This window comes from Ambystoma mexicanum, chromosome 1p, assembly GCF_040938575.1.
Source record: "Ambystoma mexicanum isolate Mex_15411 chromosome 1p, UKY_AmexF1_1, whole genome shotgun sequence".
Lineage (NCBI taxonomy): Eukaryota > Metazoa > Chordata > Amphibia > Caudata > Ambystomatidae > Ambystoma > Ambystoma mexicanum.
Window position 1 is genome coordinate 803130318 of NC_090921.1, and position 12910 is coordinate 803143227.

The window sequence follows — 12910 nt, forward strand, 5'->3', positions numbered from 1 at the left end:
GAGCCTGTCCGAAATCCCTGCATAGTACAAAAAGGCACCACACAGTCGATTCTATGAATCAACAAACAGGATTTTGCGCGCAGTTTGGGTGCAAAGTCCCTATTTTACGCGTAGATAATTCCATGAATAGGGACCTATGTGTATTGCAGCAGGTGTCCGTGTGTGATCATGCTTGTGTCAATAGAGTCAAAAAATGATGCACTCTTGATCAAAAAACTATTGGTGATCCCCTTTCAGAATGTTAAAATTGGGATCATAAGTCGAAATGTGAAAGTAATTGTTTGTATTGAGTGGTACACACATTCTATCGGGTGGTTAACTTTCGAAAGACTGTGTGAAAGTCGCGCGCGGCACAGGGAAGGCGCCCGGTTGTTCCGCCGCCGATGCCAGCGCGTGCAGTCCAGAGGTCCAGATGGGTAACCGGCCGCTGGCATGTGATCTGCCGCGCATCGCCGGCCGAAGTGCTGAGGTAAACATTCCTGGAACGGAAGCGCAGAGCGGGTCTAGGAAGCCCCAGTGAAAGAGGACTGCAGTCCAAAGGACCACACGGCCATTCTCCACCGACCCCGAGTAATGGGGGGGGGGGCTGATGGGCCGCTACAGACCCAGCAGAGCTCCTAAATAAAGTCCAGGGGCCCAGGAGGATCCACCACGCCCTGGCAGGCCCCTGGCAATGAGCGCTCAGTGCTTCTCTGCCGAAGCTTAACAGGTGCACACAGCGACAATAACTGCTCCACGCTCCCGCACGGCACGAGGTGCTAAGGGACTTTTATGGGGAAGCGCCTGGACCACAATGGGTTAACATCGCGCGCCCCTGCCGCTTGAATACCAATTGTGTGGCAGTCTGAGCTTTGGAGTGAAAAAAAAAAATCTGAAAAGCGGTGGGTGGGGAAAGCTGCGAGGACAGAGGAAAACTTCAGCACTTGCTTGCTGGATGCCAGGGGGACCAGTGCGGCCCTGACCTGCACCACCTCGCGCCCGGCACGGCTGGCAGTGACGGACTGCTGGTGCCATCTGCAAACTCGTAGAGATGCCTCCTGCAGCCACCGGCCTTTCTCACAGGATGCTGGCACTTTTAGTTCTCTGGCAGGCCATCTTCTGGGTGCCAGCTCGCAGCGATGGTGAGTGGCCTCACTGGCAAAATGTGTTATGCTATCTCATGTCACGTGTTGCATGACAACTTGCCATGTGTATTTATTATACATGTCGCATTTGCCATGCTATGCTGAGTTTATGTTGCATACAACATTGGTATAGTCTTATAATTCCCTGGCCATAATTTAATGGTAACGGTAGCAAGTATTAATTTATAGCAGTAGCCCGCAACAGATTCTAACTCCTGGCGTCGCGCGCGCTTCCTAGCAGTTTACAACTGTTGACTTTTAGGGGCTGATTCATGGAATATGTGCGCCGAAAAACGGGGATTTGTGCGCCATTCTGGCCGCAAATCCCCATTTGTGAAACAGGAATTTGCGGGCAGAATTGCGCACAAATCCCCGTTTTTCGGCGCATAAATTGCATGAATCATTAATGTCAGGGGTTGCATGCAATAGTTGATCACTGCGGCACTCCATTAAAGGCACAGCTTTTTCAAGTTCCTTTCTTGTTCAATCGTTTTCTGTGACACTTTACAGCCAATAACTGTTAAGGAACTGTTTGTGGCAGTGGCCCTCATTACGACCTTGGCGGAGGACCATGGCGCTATTTGCACCATGGTCCATGGCGCAAAGCTGCCAACTCCGCCATGGGGGTTGGCGGACTTACCGCCCCATTCCGAGGTTGGCGGGGCGGTAAGTCCCCAATCCCCATTTACCCTTCCCCATTCCCATTTCTGGCCCCATAGGGCATAATGGGAGTGGGGAAGGCGTTAATTACGCCACCGTAAATTACGGTGGCGTAATTAACAACAAGGTCCCTTAGCGCCATGGATTTTAACGCCTGCTAAAAGCAGGCGTTAAAATCACCATGGCGCTATGGGAACTCGTACTCAGGCGGTAAGGTGCGCCATGGTTTACGCCGGCGTAAACCCCTTACCGCCTGGGTCCTAATGAGGCCCAGTGTGTTTATTTTGTGCAATGCGGAAGTTTGACACATGAAAGCAAAAGTCTACATGTTATTGCTCATTTTGAAGTATGAAAAGAAAACGTTGTTTGCATGTATTTTTTAAGCTGCTTAAACTATTGTTTTATTGCGCATTGAAAGAGACGTATTCGTTTAAAGAAAAATCCAAACAGGTGGCATGTATCAGCAACTGGAAGGTCTCTTGAATTACATTACACAAGAGGCCAGGTATTAAAGGGGATGACAGTGCCTGGCCATGTATAAGAGTGAATAAAATATCCTTTACTGCACGTAAAAAGGATATTGTATGTCACCTCGGAGTTCCATGACCGGAAGGCATCTGTGATTTGCAGTATCCCTATAATGTGCACTAGCGGCGAGGGGTGCAACCAATCGGGTTATGCAGAGCGCGGGCTAAAACCTCTGATCTTAGCCCGCGTTCCATAGAACACGCCGGCTGCCTCTCCCACTCTGCAGCACCAGCTTCACCCCACCCTCCCGTTTCTTTTTTTTTACCATTTGTCCCTAGCCCCACTTACCTGATTGTTGCGGTGACAGCGTAACAATTTTGATTTGCAGACCACCATGGAAATGGAAGAGGGGTTCCGTAGGGCTTCCACAACCATGGCAGCCATCTTAGAAAGGATTTCATTCATTGAACCGTATGTGTGCGGCATCCCATTCAAATAATGAAAAACCTTTTTTTTTACCACCCCAGATTACTGCTTTGGTAATTCGGGGTGCTAATGGCGTTATGCACCCATTCCACAGGCAACACTGGGGGATGGTAATGGCCCGTTGTCTTCGTTAACTATCCTCAATTCGCTCGGCCTGTTAACTCAGGCCGCCGGGCCGTTACCCCCCGGTGTTACCAGTGGAACTGGTGCATAACGCTACAGTAGGGGTTACTTTATCCACTATATCGAAGTCTAGAACTGACATCACTGCTCACCTGCAATATGGCAATGACATTTTTTTCCAACTGTAATCATTTATTGCATTTGCACTGTGACGCCAGAATCCCTGCTGCCAGAGCTAGCATTCAGTGGACAGGTGGATTCCAGAACAGAATACACCTTACACAATGAATTGAACGCATGAGTAGCGTTTCCAGTTCTGTTGTTCGGAGCTTCCTCTGACCCTTCACAGTCATTGGTGGAGGCTGAGACTTTGAGTGCCCTTCCGCCATTCATTAAATTCAGGTGAGCAGGAATCTATATGCGCATTACTCCTTATTCTAAACCAGTTTGAATTTGATTTTGTTTAACCTCCTTTAAATATGTGTGTGCAACCCGTTACAAGGCACGTGCGTGTTCACACAATACACATTCTACATGTCTTGAAGATGTCAGGTAGATGTCATGCCTTAAAGCGAGTGGGGGACAACGTATTAAAAGTGATGATGCAGTATGATGAATAAAAGAATCCCTGACAACAATACAAGGGATATTCCATTGGCACCTCTTACGGGACCTTTTGTCCTTTCTTCACTTTAGGGTCACTAAACTCTCTGACAATTGTACTATCCCTGTGAGTACAATAGAGCGCACCCGCCTAACAGATAAGGGCAGTATTGGCCACTTTTTCTCCCTATAAATAGGCAAATACTCCCAAAAAATAAAAATAGGGAGTAAAAATACTCCCAACAAAAGTAGGAAACAGACGTGTAGGAGCTTGGGCCCTTTCTTTCACCCACACAGCTCGATGGACATGTTTGGACCAGTAGGGCACGTAGTACCACAGGAAGAAACTGTTATTATTACTGCCTGATCAGAAGAAATACACATGTATCGTTTAATGTGTATGAATAACTAGGCCAAAGTGAATAATGATTACAAAAACATTCCCTTTTTACAGTTATAACATATTTTTACTGGCTTATAAAATACTCCAAATGGGAATTGGACTTACATTTGTACTCCCCCCCAAAAAAATGTTACTCCCTACTTTAAAAAATAGGAAGTAAAATACTCCCACTTCAAAATCTTATCTGGAGCACGGGGACGCACTTTAGCATATATGTATAAATTACATCGCTACAATGTCATTTCATTGAAGTAAATCAGCACGCAGTCATTTCTGTCGATGAAAGAACAGAACACGAATGAAACATATATAAAGAAAGCGCAAGTGCTAATAACACGCGTTAACATCTTACGAAAACAGAAGGGTGAGTTAATGTGTCAGCAGTGTTGGCTTTAATTTTATTCTACGGTTAGTCTTTAACCGTAGGTTTATCGCTTATTACAGTTGAGTTCTGACACCAAAGGGCCTTTCGCCAGAGCAGGCACAAAGTGTAAGCTAAGCCATTGCCGCTTACACATTTCATGGAGGAAGGAGGTCTGCTTCGAAGATTGCCTTCCTGCAGGGGTGGGCTGGCCTATAGGGGGGGGGGGGCTCAGGAAATGTCTCTGTAGGCCTCGGCACCCCGGATTCTCTTGTGGGGTACTTACACATGTTCCCATGAAATAAGGGCTGGGTTTGCTGAAAATGTGTACTGTGGGGACAATTTGAAAATGATTTCCAGGGCCTCTTTTGGTTCCCAGTCCATGGCAGCTCACTCTCTACTGGCAGGTTTGGGGTGAACCCCCCCTTCTGTCCCTTTGCTTCATTGCTGGAGGGCGGGCGGGCGGGCAGGAGTCTCCCCACGTTTCGAGGCCGGCACCTGGCGTTGGAAGTGGCCTTCATGAAACTGCTGAAGCCTGCAGATTGGGGGGGAGCTCCCCCCACAGTATGAACCCACCTGCATCGTGACTATGTGTACCCGAAAGATGCTGGTCATTGGATGATGCAGGATATTCAGTATCCCCTAATATGTACATTTTGACTGCATCTTCTTTCAAGAAAGGGATGCTTCAATGGGGTGAAGGGAGGTCATTCCGTGTCTGTTGGCATTCCCCTGACACTCAAATGAGGCCCCAAGTATCTAAGTGGCACGGAGAGGAGACGGGTCATATAGGTGACCAAGCACTATAAGGGAAAAAGGACCTTGCAGCCATGATATGAAGTCTTTCGCAAATCACCACTGACTTCTGCGACCTTGCAAAGTACGTTGAGCTTCAGCCTCGTTCGTCTATATGAACCCGGAAGTCCTGTGTTACTTGCAGTGTTCCTTTAACGTGGGGTAGCAGCAGGTACTCTTTTCTAGCTCTGAAACCTCAGAAGAGCACCAAAGTTCCACACTTGATATTCTGAACACCATTACCTTTGGACTTAATGAGCCAGGGCGGGAGTCTGTGCCACCTGAACATTAGATCTACACATACCAGTGGAGTGGGCGCCCCCTGCCCCCCTCACCACAGGAAAGTTATAAACTACAAGTGTGTCAAGACTTGAAGATCTAATTATAACTGGCCGATATTTTAATCTAGTGCTAGGTATTGGGGATTGGGCCATTTCTGTGTATGGCTTGGCTTAGCAGATAATGGAACTGAAGCACAGAGAGATGTGCCCACGAGCACACATGCTGGCCGCGTGAGGAAGCCGGGACTCTGGACTCATGTCAGTTTAGTGACCACGGCCCTTTCATCGAGATGTTGCTGAAGATTGTAGCAGTCAGGTGGGCGACACCATCTATTATACAGGTGCCAACAGACAGTGGAGCTGGTGTGGAAAGATAGCTCAATGGTTATTGATAAATAGGCAAGACATCGATTCATGACGTACATCACGAAACTCTGGAATCAACAAAGTTCTGTAAAGTCCTAACTCTCCAATCTTTGTGGAACTAGCGTAGGCAGCTGTCTATTAATTGATGAGCATGTACAGCCTACTAATAAGATGTCGGGGTGGAGGTTGGGGGGCAGAAAGCATTGCAGGGCGAGAGTACAGGCATCTCTGGACTGCACTGCTGTGGAATGGGCCTGCAGTTGTGTCTTCTACACTGCAAATGCACAGCAAAGCATGCACTGGAGTGATATCCCCCAGGACCATCTGGAATCAGCAAACATATTGCACTTTTGCAGCCCAGCGCAAGGGCATGTCCCCCAATCGCACGGAATCCGACCCTAATGCACAAGGAGACCTCCCTTTCTATGGCAGATGAACATGTCCCGTGTTTTGCTCCTCTTTGCCGTGTCCCCTCTGCTTTCCACACTGTCAGGCACTGCTCCCTGCTGCACAGACTTGCAAACTCTGCTGAGACAGAGCGAGCAGCGCATTCGTGGGTCACTTCTTCCCGGCAAAGCAGAGTTGCGTGGGTACAATCTGTCCCTTCTCCGAGCCATTCGCTGTCACCACCGGGGGGCCCCCCAAGGCCCAGACCTTCCCCCGTTCCTCTTTCATTGCCCCATGAAGCCTCTCACAGACACGCTGAGCGTCTTCTTTACACCTGTTCAGCTACATGCGGACGTCACACAGGTTGCCTTCCACCTTCAAATGTCTGGGTGCTCTTCACCCACCACCACTAAATGTTTGCTCTCCATCTAAGATTGGGCAGGCGATAAGCACCTGAGAGCGAGTGCAGCACACACAGCGTTCTTGTTCAGAGGCAGGGGCATTGCATGCCCCCCTCCCCCTTATCTGTCCACCCACAGTGGGCCCCACTCCTGCACTGGGCGCCAAAGCCAACACCAGGCATCTTTGACTTTCAACTCTCCTCCAGTGGGCAGATCAGGAACTCTCCAAAGCATGTCATGTCCACCTGCACATGCTTAAGAGAAGCCTGTTGCTTTTGAACAAGCCCCAAAAAGTTGAGGGTACAGCGTTATGGCTCTAACTAGTTGGGACTACTGTAATAGTTTGCATCTGACCCCCTCCCCCACCCCCCGGCCCCCGAAGCCCCTTATCCACAACCTGGCTGTTCGACAAATATGACTAGTCTGACCAGGAGAGACCTTCATCCCTACCTTCTGTATGTATGTATGTATATTTGTTATGTTCCATGTGTGATTCTTCCTGTCACCAAGTTTACCAGCGCTGTGATACTTATGGGTTTGGGTGCTGTCAATGAATGCAATAAATAAATAAATAACTCCTCTACAGGCGTGTATTAAAACACAAAATACAAGACCACATCACCCCAGCCCCGAAGAGCCTGCACTCACTTCCCCTGGAAAATACGAGTCAAAAGCAAATCCTTGTGCGCCCTTCACAATGCGCCCCACTGCGGAGCTCGGGGGGGACTTTTCTGCCCCCATCAAAAGACACATCCCCGCCAGAAGCGCCAGATCCTCTTCCTCCAACTAACTACACGTTTGAAGAAGAAGCATTAAGGTCAACAACCAATTAGTGTAGGTGGCGCCTGCCTCCAGGTACACCAAGACTAGAAAGCCGCTCTCGATTCAGGAAGAAAACGCAAAGCTAATCTTTTCAAACAGTTTGCCCAGCTTGAATGGCAGCACTCGCAAGCACATGTGTTCTGCTGCCCCGCTGACTTTCCATGCCTGTATCTTGCTTGTATGTTAGTTTTCTGCCCTCTTGTTAGTTCCAGCCCTCACACTTACGCCTCCCACCCAGCACTTGTTCGGTATAACCTCTCCCGTTTCCTCCCTCGCAGGGACTCTGATCTGATTGGGCCAAGACCTGTGAATGATCGCCTCTGTGTAATCCACCTTTGCCTTGTAGTTCTCCCCAGGCCTCCTCCCTTCTCGGGGTGCCACGAAGTACGGTGACCAGACGTCCTGATTTTGCCAGGACTGACCAGGTATTTGGTGCTCTGTCCCCCTTATTCAAGATTATTTTTCCACTGGAAACTGCAGAGGTCCCGGTTTTTGGTAGTAGGTCTTCATAGCTGGCAGGCAGGAATGCACAATCTCACACAGAAGAAATGCTGCATTTTATGAATTAAGATAGTGGTAGTTTGTGATCAATTAATTATAATATGTGTTTATTCCACCAGTAACACTTAAACCTCCGTCTCCTCCAATCGCTACTGAAGTGTAGTGCCTTGATAGCCAATTTCAAGAGTTAGTCCTATTTTATGTTAGTTGCCCTGTTCCGTTTTTTAACTTTTTATATCTGGTCACCAAACCACGAGGTCACTCTGTTTTGCAGTTGGCACAGTGCAAATGAAATATAAATAAGGAAATACACGGGGAGACAGGCCCGGTAGAAACTACCATCAAAGTTTCTTAAGGAGCACTGATAAGGGGTTGTGGGATCAGAGGTTGCTCGTGATACCTAATCACGGCCGAGCTCTGGCCTTGAAAGCATGCCCGAGTGCACCCGCACCTGCTCCTTATCACGGGAGGCAGGACTGATCAGACTGGGCACTTTTTATGGCAGTTCCCAGGTGATAACTTGCAAGGAATCAATGCCCATCTCTACTTTTCTAGGCCAGCCCTGGAGTTGGCAAGAGGAGAGCAGGAATCTGCGATGTCCACCTCACATACCCCAGCCTAGGGCGCACGTGGTGCGGTCCTCCCCCCCAAATCCAAATGTGTTCCATCTGCCCACTCAGGTCAATGGCGGGTTCTCCTCCAACGCCCTCTTGATAATGATGACGACACGCACTTCTGCAGTGAAGTCCACCAGATCAGTGTGCCGTCTGCCTCAACGGTCCTCCACAGAAATAGTGGCCCGGTCTCTCCACAGCTCTCTGTGTCTGAGTAGGTTGGCTTCGATCCCTCCATGCATGCCACGAATCCGTACACAAGTCCACTAAATTCAAATCTGGGCGAAATCTAGCCATGAGCCAAGGAGATGCCCTGGCCACCACTTTGGATCCTTGAAAAATGAGAGGAAGGCCCTGACCCGGCAGATTCTAGACAATATAGCTACGTTTGTGAAAGGCTAGAACATGCAAAGCCCATACAGCAACTGCGCCCCAACATTGTAAAATCATCTAACGATATAATAAAAGGCCAGATGTATGTTTGTCTGATGCAGTAGCTTCGCCTGTTGTCACCTCTAGAGGGGGCTGTTGGCTTAGGATATGTAGTGGTCCTACTGTGTCAATGAAAACCTGCACTTTGGCCTGCATAAATGGGCTTGTCCACTAGCTGTAATATAAAAGCTATTTTTTTTAACATGTAAATGATAGCAGTAATGTTTATTACTTTAAAGTAGTAAGTAGATACACAAATAGGAGAACAATAGTGCAAAAAAATTACTTTCATTATTGAATGTTTATGTTCATTGTCTAAAGGACAATCAATTCGATTATGTCACCATAAAAGTATTTATTGTTGCTTTGTACTGTTTTTTTCAATAATTTTTATTTCAATTGAAATCTAACTAGATCCAGTAGCCTCTTTTAGATCTTAAACTTTGTAAAATCAATTTTACTTTACGGATACTCCTCTCAGCAATCAGAAAAATCACCTTGTATGGTAAATGTGTTGCAACAATGAAAATATTTTCAGTATCCACAAGCCCTTTTTTTGTATTTATCACTGTTACGCTATATTCAAGTCAACCGTGAGTTAGGCTTTTATTTAATTGCATAGACTGTGAACTGGTTCACTTCTAGGAGCTCAATTTTGGTAGATAATTCACAGTGAAATAAAATGATGTGTCAAGGATCACACAATTTGGATAATGGTGAATCCAGGATTTGATCCTGGTTTACAATTTAGGCACATGTCCACATATCTTTCCATCCCTCATTGCTGCAGGTGTGTGTTAATGTTTGACTTTCCAGATCCACAATAATATTCTGCTTTATATAGATGACTTGAAAAGTACACGAATCATATAATAAAACAATATGAAAAAATATAAATCATTGTAGAAGAATCGAGTGCAACGAGTATGACTGCAGCTTCATCTTCAGAGAACTGTGTGCTCACAATGGCTGCTGAAACAGCTATTCTCATTAATCAAACCTTAACGTAGTCCATTTTTAATTATAATGTTATAATGCAATTGAACTAGGTTTGTGGTCAGGTTTTTTACTTTGTGATTTTTATCCAGCGAAAAATGTGTGCGTACGCTCTCTATGGATTTCGGACATCTCACCATCATCAGGGCAATCTTTCTGTCCAATGTGTTTTCACCACATTGGAACCACCTTGCCAAAAATCGTCTTGAGCAATACGGTTTGTATATCTTGTTGCCTGCAAAACGGTTTTGCTGCGGTTTACACAATATCTTCAACACGAACAGCCAACAGTATGTACGAACCATATTGCTTAATACGATTTCAAAAATCCCAAATTAAAAAAAACCTGACCACAAACCGAGTTCAATTGCAGTATAATTTAAAAAAAGGGCTACTTTAAGGTTTGATTAATGAGAGTAGCCGTTTCAGCTTCCATTGTGAGCACACAACTCTCTGAAAGTTTCTTTTCAGGGTTTCTTTGTATAGTCTATGTCACCCAAGGTGCCACGGACCTTTTCTGCAGTGCTCCCCGAAATATATTAGATGGTTTGTATTGTTTTGGTAGCTGGCTGACTAACAGTGGTGCCCACCTGCTTCACTTTACAAAGGGAGCCTACACAAATCTCTGGGTTTTGCAGCTGTAGCATGGAGGCTTCAAGACACAATGCGAAAGACAATCATGCATGATACGTGGAGCTTCTTATGCACCCATCCCATTTCTAATCACTCAATGTTTGCACTTTGGAAGGGACATCCTAGTAGTAGAACTCACACCCAACTTCACACTCACTGCTTCGTTTGCCGCCGGATACCACTAACCACCCTGATTTGAAATGTTATGCTGATCCGACAAGTCAAAAAAGCTCATATGCGTCTCTGAATTTTAAATGCAAAGGAAAAAACAAAACAGACAAATAGGAAGAGATTTAAAAGTTAGTCTCCAAGCATTGATGGGGAAGTGCTTACCCTGGTGCATTGAATAACCAGTCACCCGGACAGCTGCCATTTTGCCAGACTGAAAAAGAGACCCTGAATAGGAATGTACACCTGGGCCTTATTACTGCGCATGTGTCTTGTGGGGGTATCCTAAGCATGGTCAACTTAAGTCTGCCAAACCCTTTCTCTCCCTCAGCCCCTGATGTAGCTTAGAAATTCACCCTCAATTCCCAGGTTCTCCTCCTGCAGGAAGATCTACAGAGAAGTCAGTTCAGAGTGAATGCAATGTAACAAAGCCCAACATTTCTTTATTGACTGTGGTCTGGTACTTCCATAGTACTATTTGAGCACCCCACCCAACCTCCCCACAGCAGTCATGGCACCTTATCAGCCTTGTAGTGTTCCACCCTTCAACAACTCTTAGTCCCTTTGCCCATGGAGACACCTGCAGCACATGGAGGAAGTTTGGGGAAGAGCGGCCTATGCAGACGATTCCCCAAAGCGCCTAGAACTTGTTTAAGAGGGCCAGTGTCTTCCAAACACTGTTTGAACCCATAAAGGGAACTGACAGGTGTTGTGTAAAACAGACGCAGGGCTCTATCTTGGGTGACGTTGGTTGGCTACATCTTTAAAAGCAGCACTGCAGGATGAACACACACACAAAGAACACATGTCCCCATGCAATCACAGGCTGTGATCCCCCACTCCTAAATGTCACTAACCCTGTATACGCTTTCCAGTACGTTGGACTAAATGCAACAAATGTTCCATGACCCCACCAGGGAGAATTTCAGTCTTCCCAATTAACACAACAGCTGACCCTGTAGAGACAGGCAAACCTAGACGTTCAAGCTCAGTTTCGAATCCGCATGAGATAAACCAAAAGTATGTGCCCATTGAAAACAACGAAGCCTTAATGCTGTTCATGCAACATTTGTTTGAAGTAAAGTCTCTGAATCATTTGCCGGTACAGCAGATTGCAAATGTATGAGTACATACATGCTAGTTGCCAAGCCGCCCTTCTCCATTCAGCCTGCAGACACACTTCCAAAATTGTATTCAGTGGCACTACACCTAATTCTAATATTGAGGTCTAATCTCGCTCAATTCATCATACCTTTCACAGTTGCATTAAATTCACTTACAATTATATTTCTGAGCAACATTCCTTAAGCATACATTTGCCTTTTGCCCCCTGACAGATCCAACCCCCACCCCCACCCCCTTGGGATGAGCATCAACAAGCCACAGACTGTTTAATGTTCTCAAAAATCAGCTCCAAGCAACTACTATAATTTCCAAACACCTCCTCAGGTGCTTTCATACGCACACGCCTCCCCGAGACTTCACTGTGTGCTTTCCAAAACACTAAATACACATCTGATTAGTAGAAAATCCCCAAAAGATGGCAAACACCAATAGGATTCCATCGATTATGGAGGCTCCTCATGGCTCAATTGGGTCTGTGAGCCATGACCAAAGGGACCTCCCTGTCTAAGTATTCTCTTTATGTGGCACAGATGACGATGTTCTAATGGTGGGAATACTATTGGTAAGGCGGTCAGCATAATTTGAGAAAGATATACAACATTTGGATTTACTTAGCGCACCAGTGCCTCCTTTTGAGGCCAGGATGGAGGCCTAGGGCTATATGGTTCTGCAACACCATTATACACAAAGCACCTTGTTCATGAGTTATTAATGAAAAGAATCTTGATGTGTCATTTGTCACTTTTTCTAACAATAGTGACACTTTAAGAATCTTGTCACAAGTATTTTAATACCTACTGCTGAAACCAGATCACTCATGCCTTCAGCAAATGTCTCCAAGCCGCAACCTCTTTTATCTCTTGGGGGAGATGGCAATTTAGTAAATTTTTGAAACAAGGTAGGGCTAGTACTTCTTTGCGCTCACCACCATGTTCAAACAAGAAAGAACCTAATTTGTAATTTAGACAAATTCTACTTTCTTTAAGGTGAATAGGCAGCATCGGTTTTAGATTGTGACTCCAAGCCTCTGCTTTGCGCTCTATGCAACTCATCCAGAACAGAACCGCAAGACCTGTCCATGGCCTCAAGCCCAGGGACAGAATCTCTCTGGCGCTGAAATCCCTCCACTGGCTCCGCGTGGCTGTAAGGATCAAGTTCAAG

General features: G+C 46.3%; 1 protein-coding gene across 1 annotated transcript in view; it reads left to right on the forward strand.

Moving 5' to 3' along the window:
• The first annotated feature begins 494 nt into the window (after positions 1 to 494).
• The window catches only part of CA14 (carbonic anhydrase 14), a 329457-nt gene continuing 317041 nt past the window's right edge, over positions 495 to 12910 (forward strand). Inside the window, exon 1 of the mRNA XM_069652164.1 lies at positions 495 to 1121. Coding sequence (XP_069508265.1) covers positions 1031 to 1121 — 91 coding nt within the window. The 5' untranslated portion in view covers positions 495 to 1030. The remainder of the gene's footprint in view (positions 1122 to 12910) is intronic.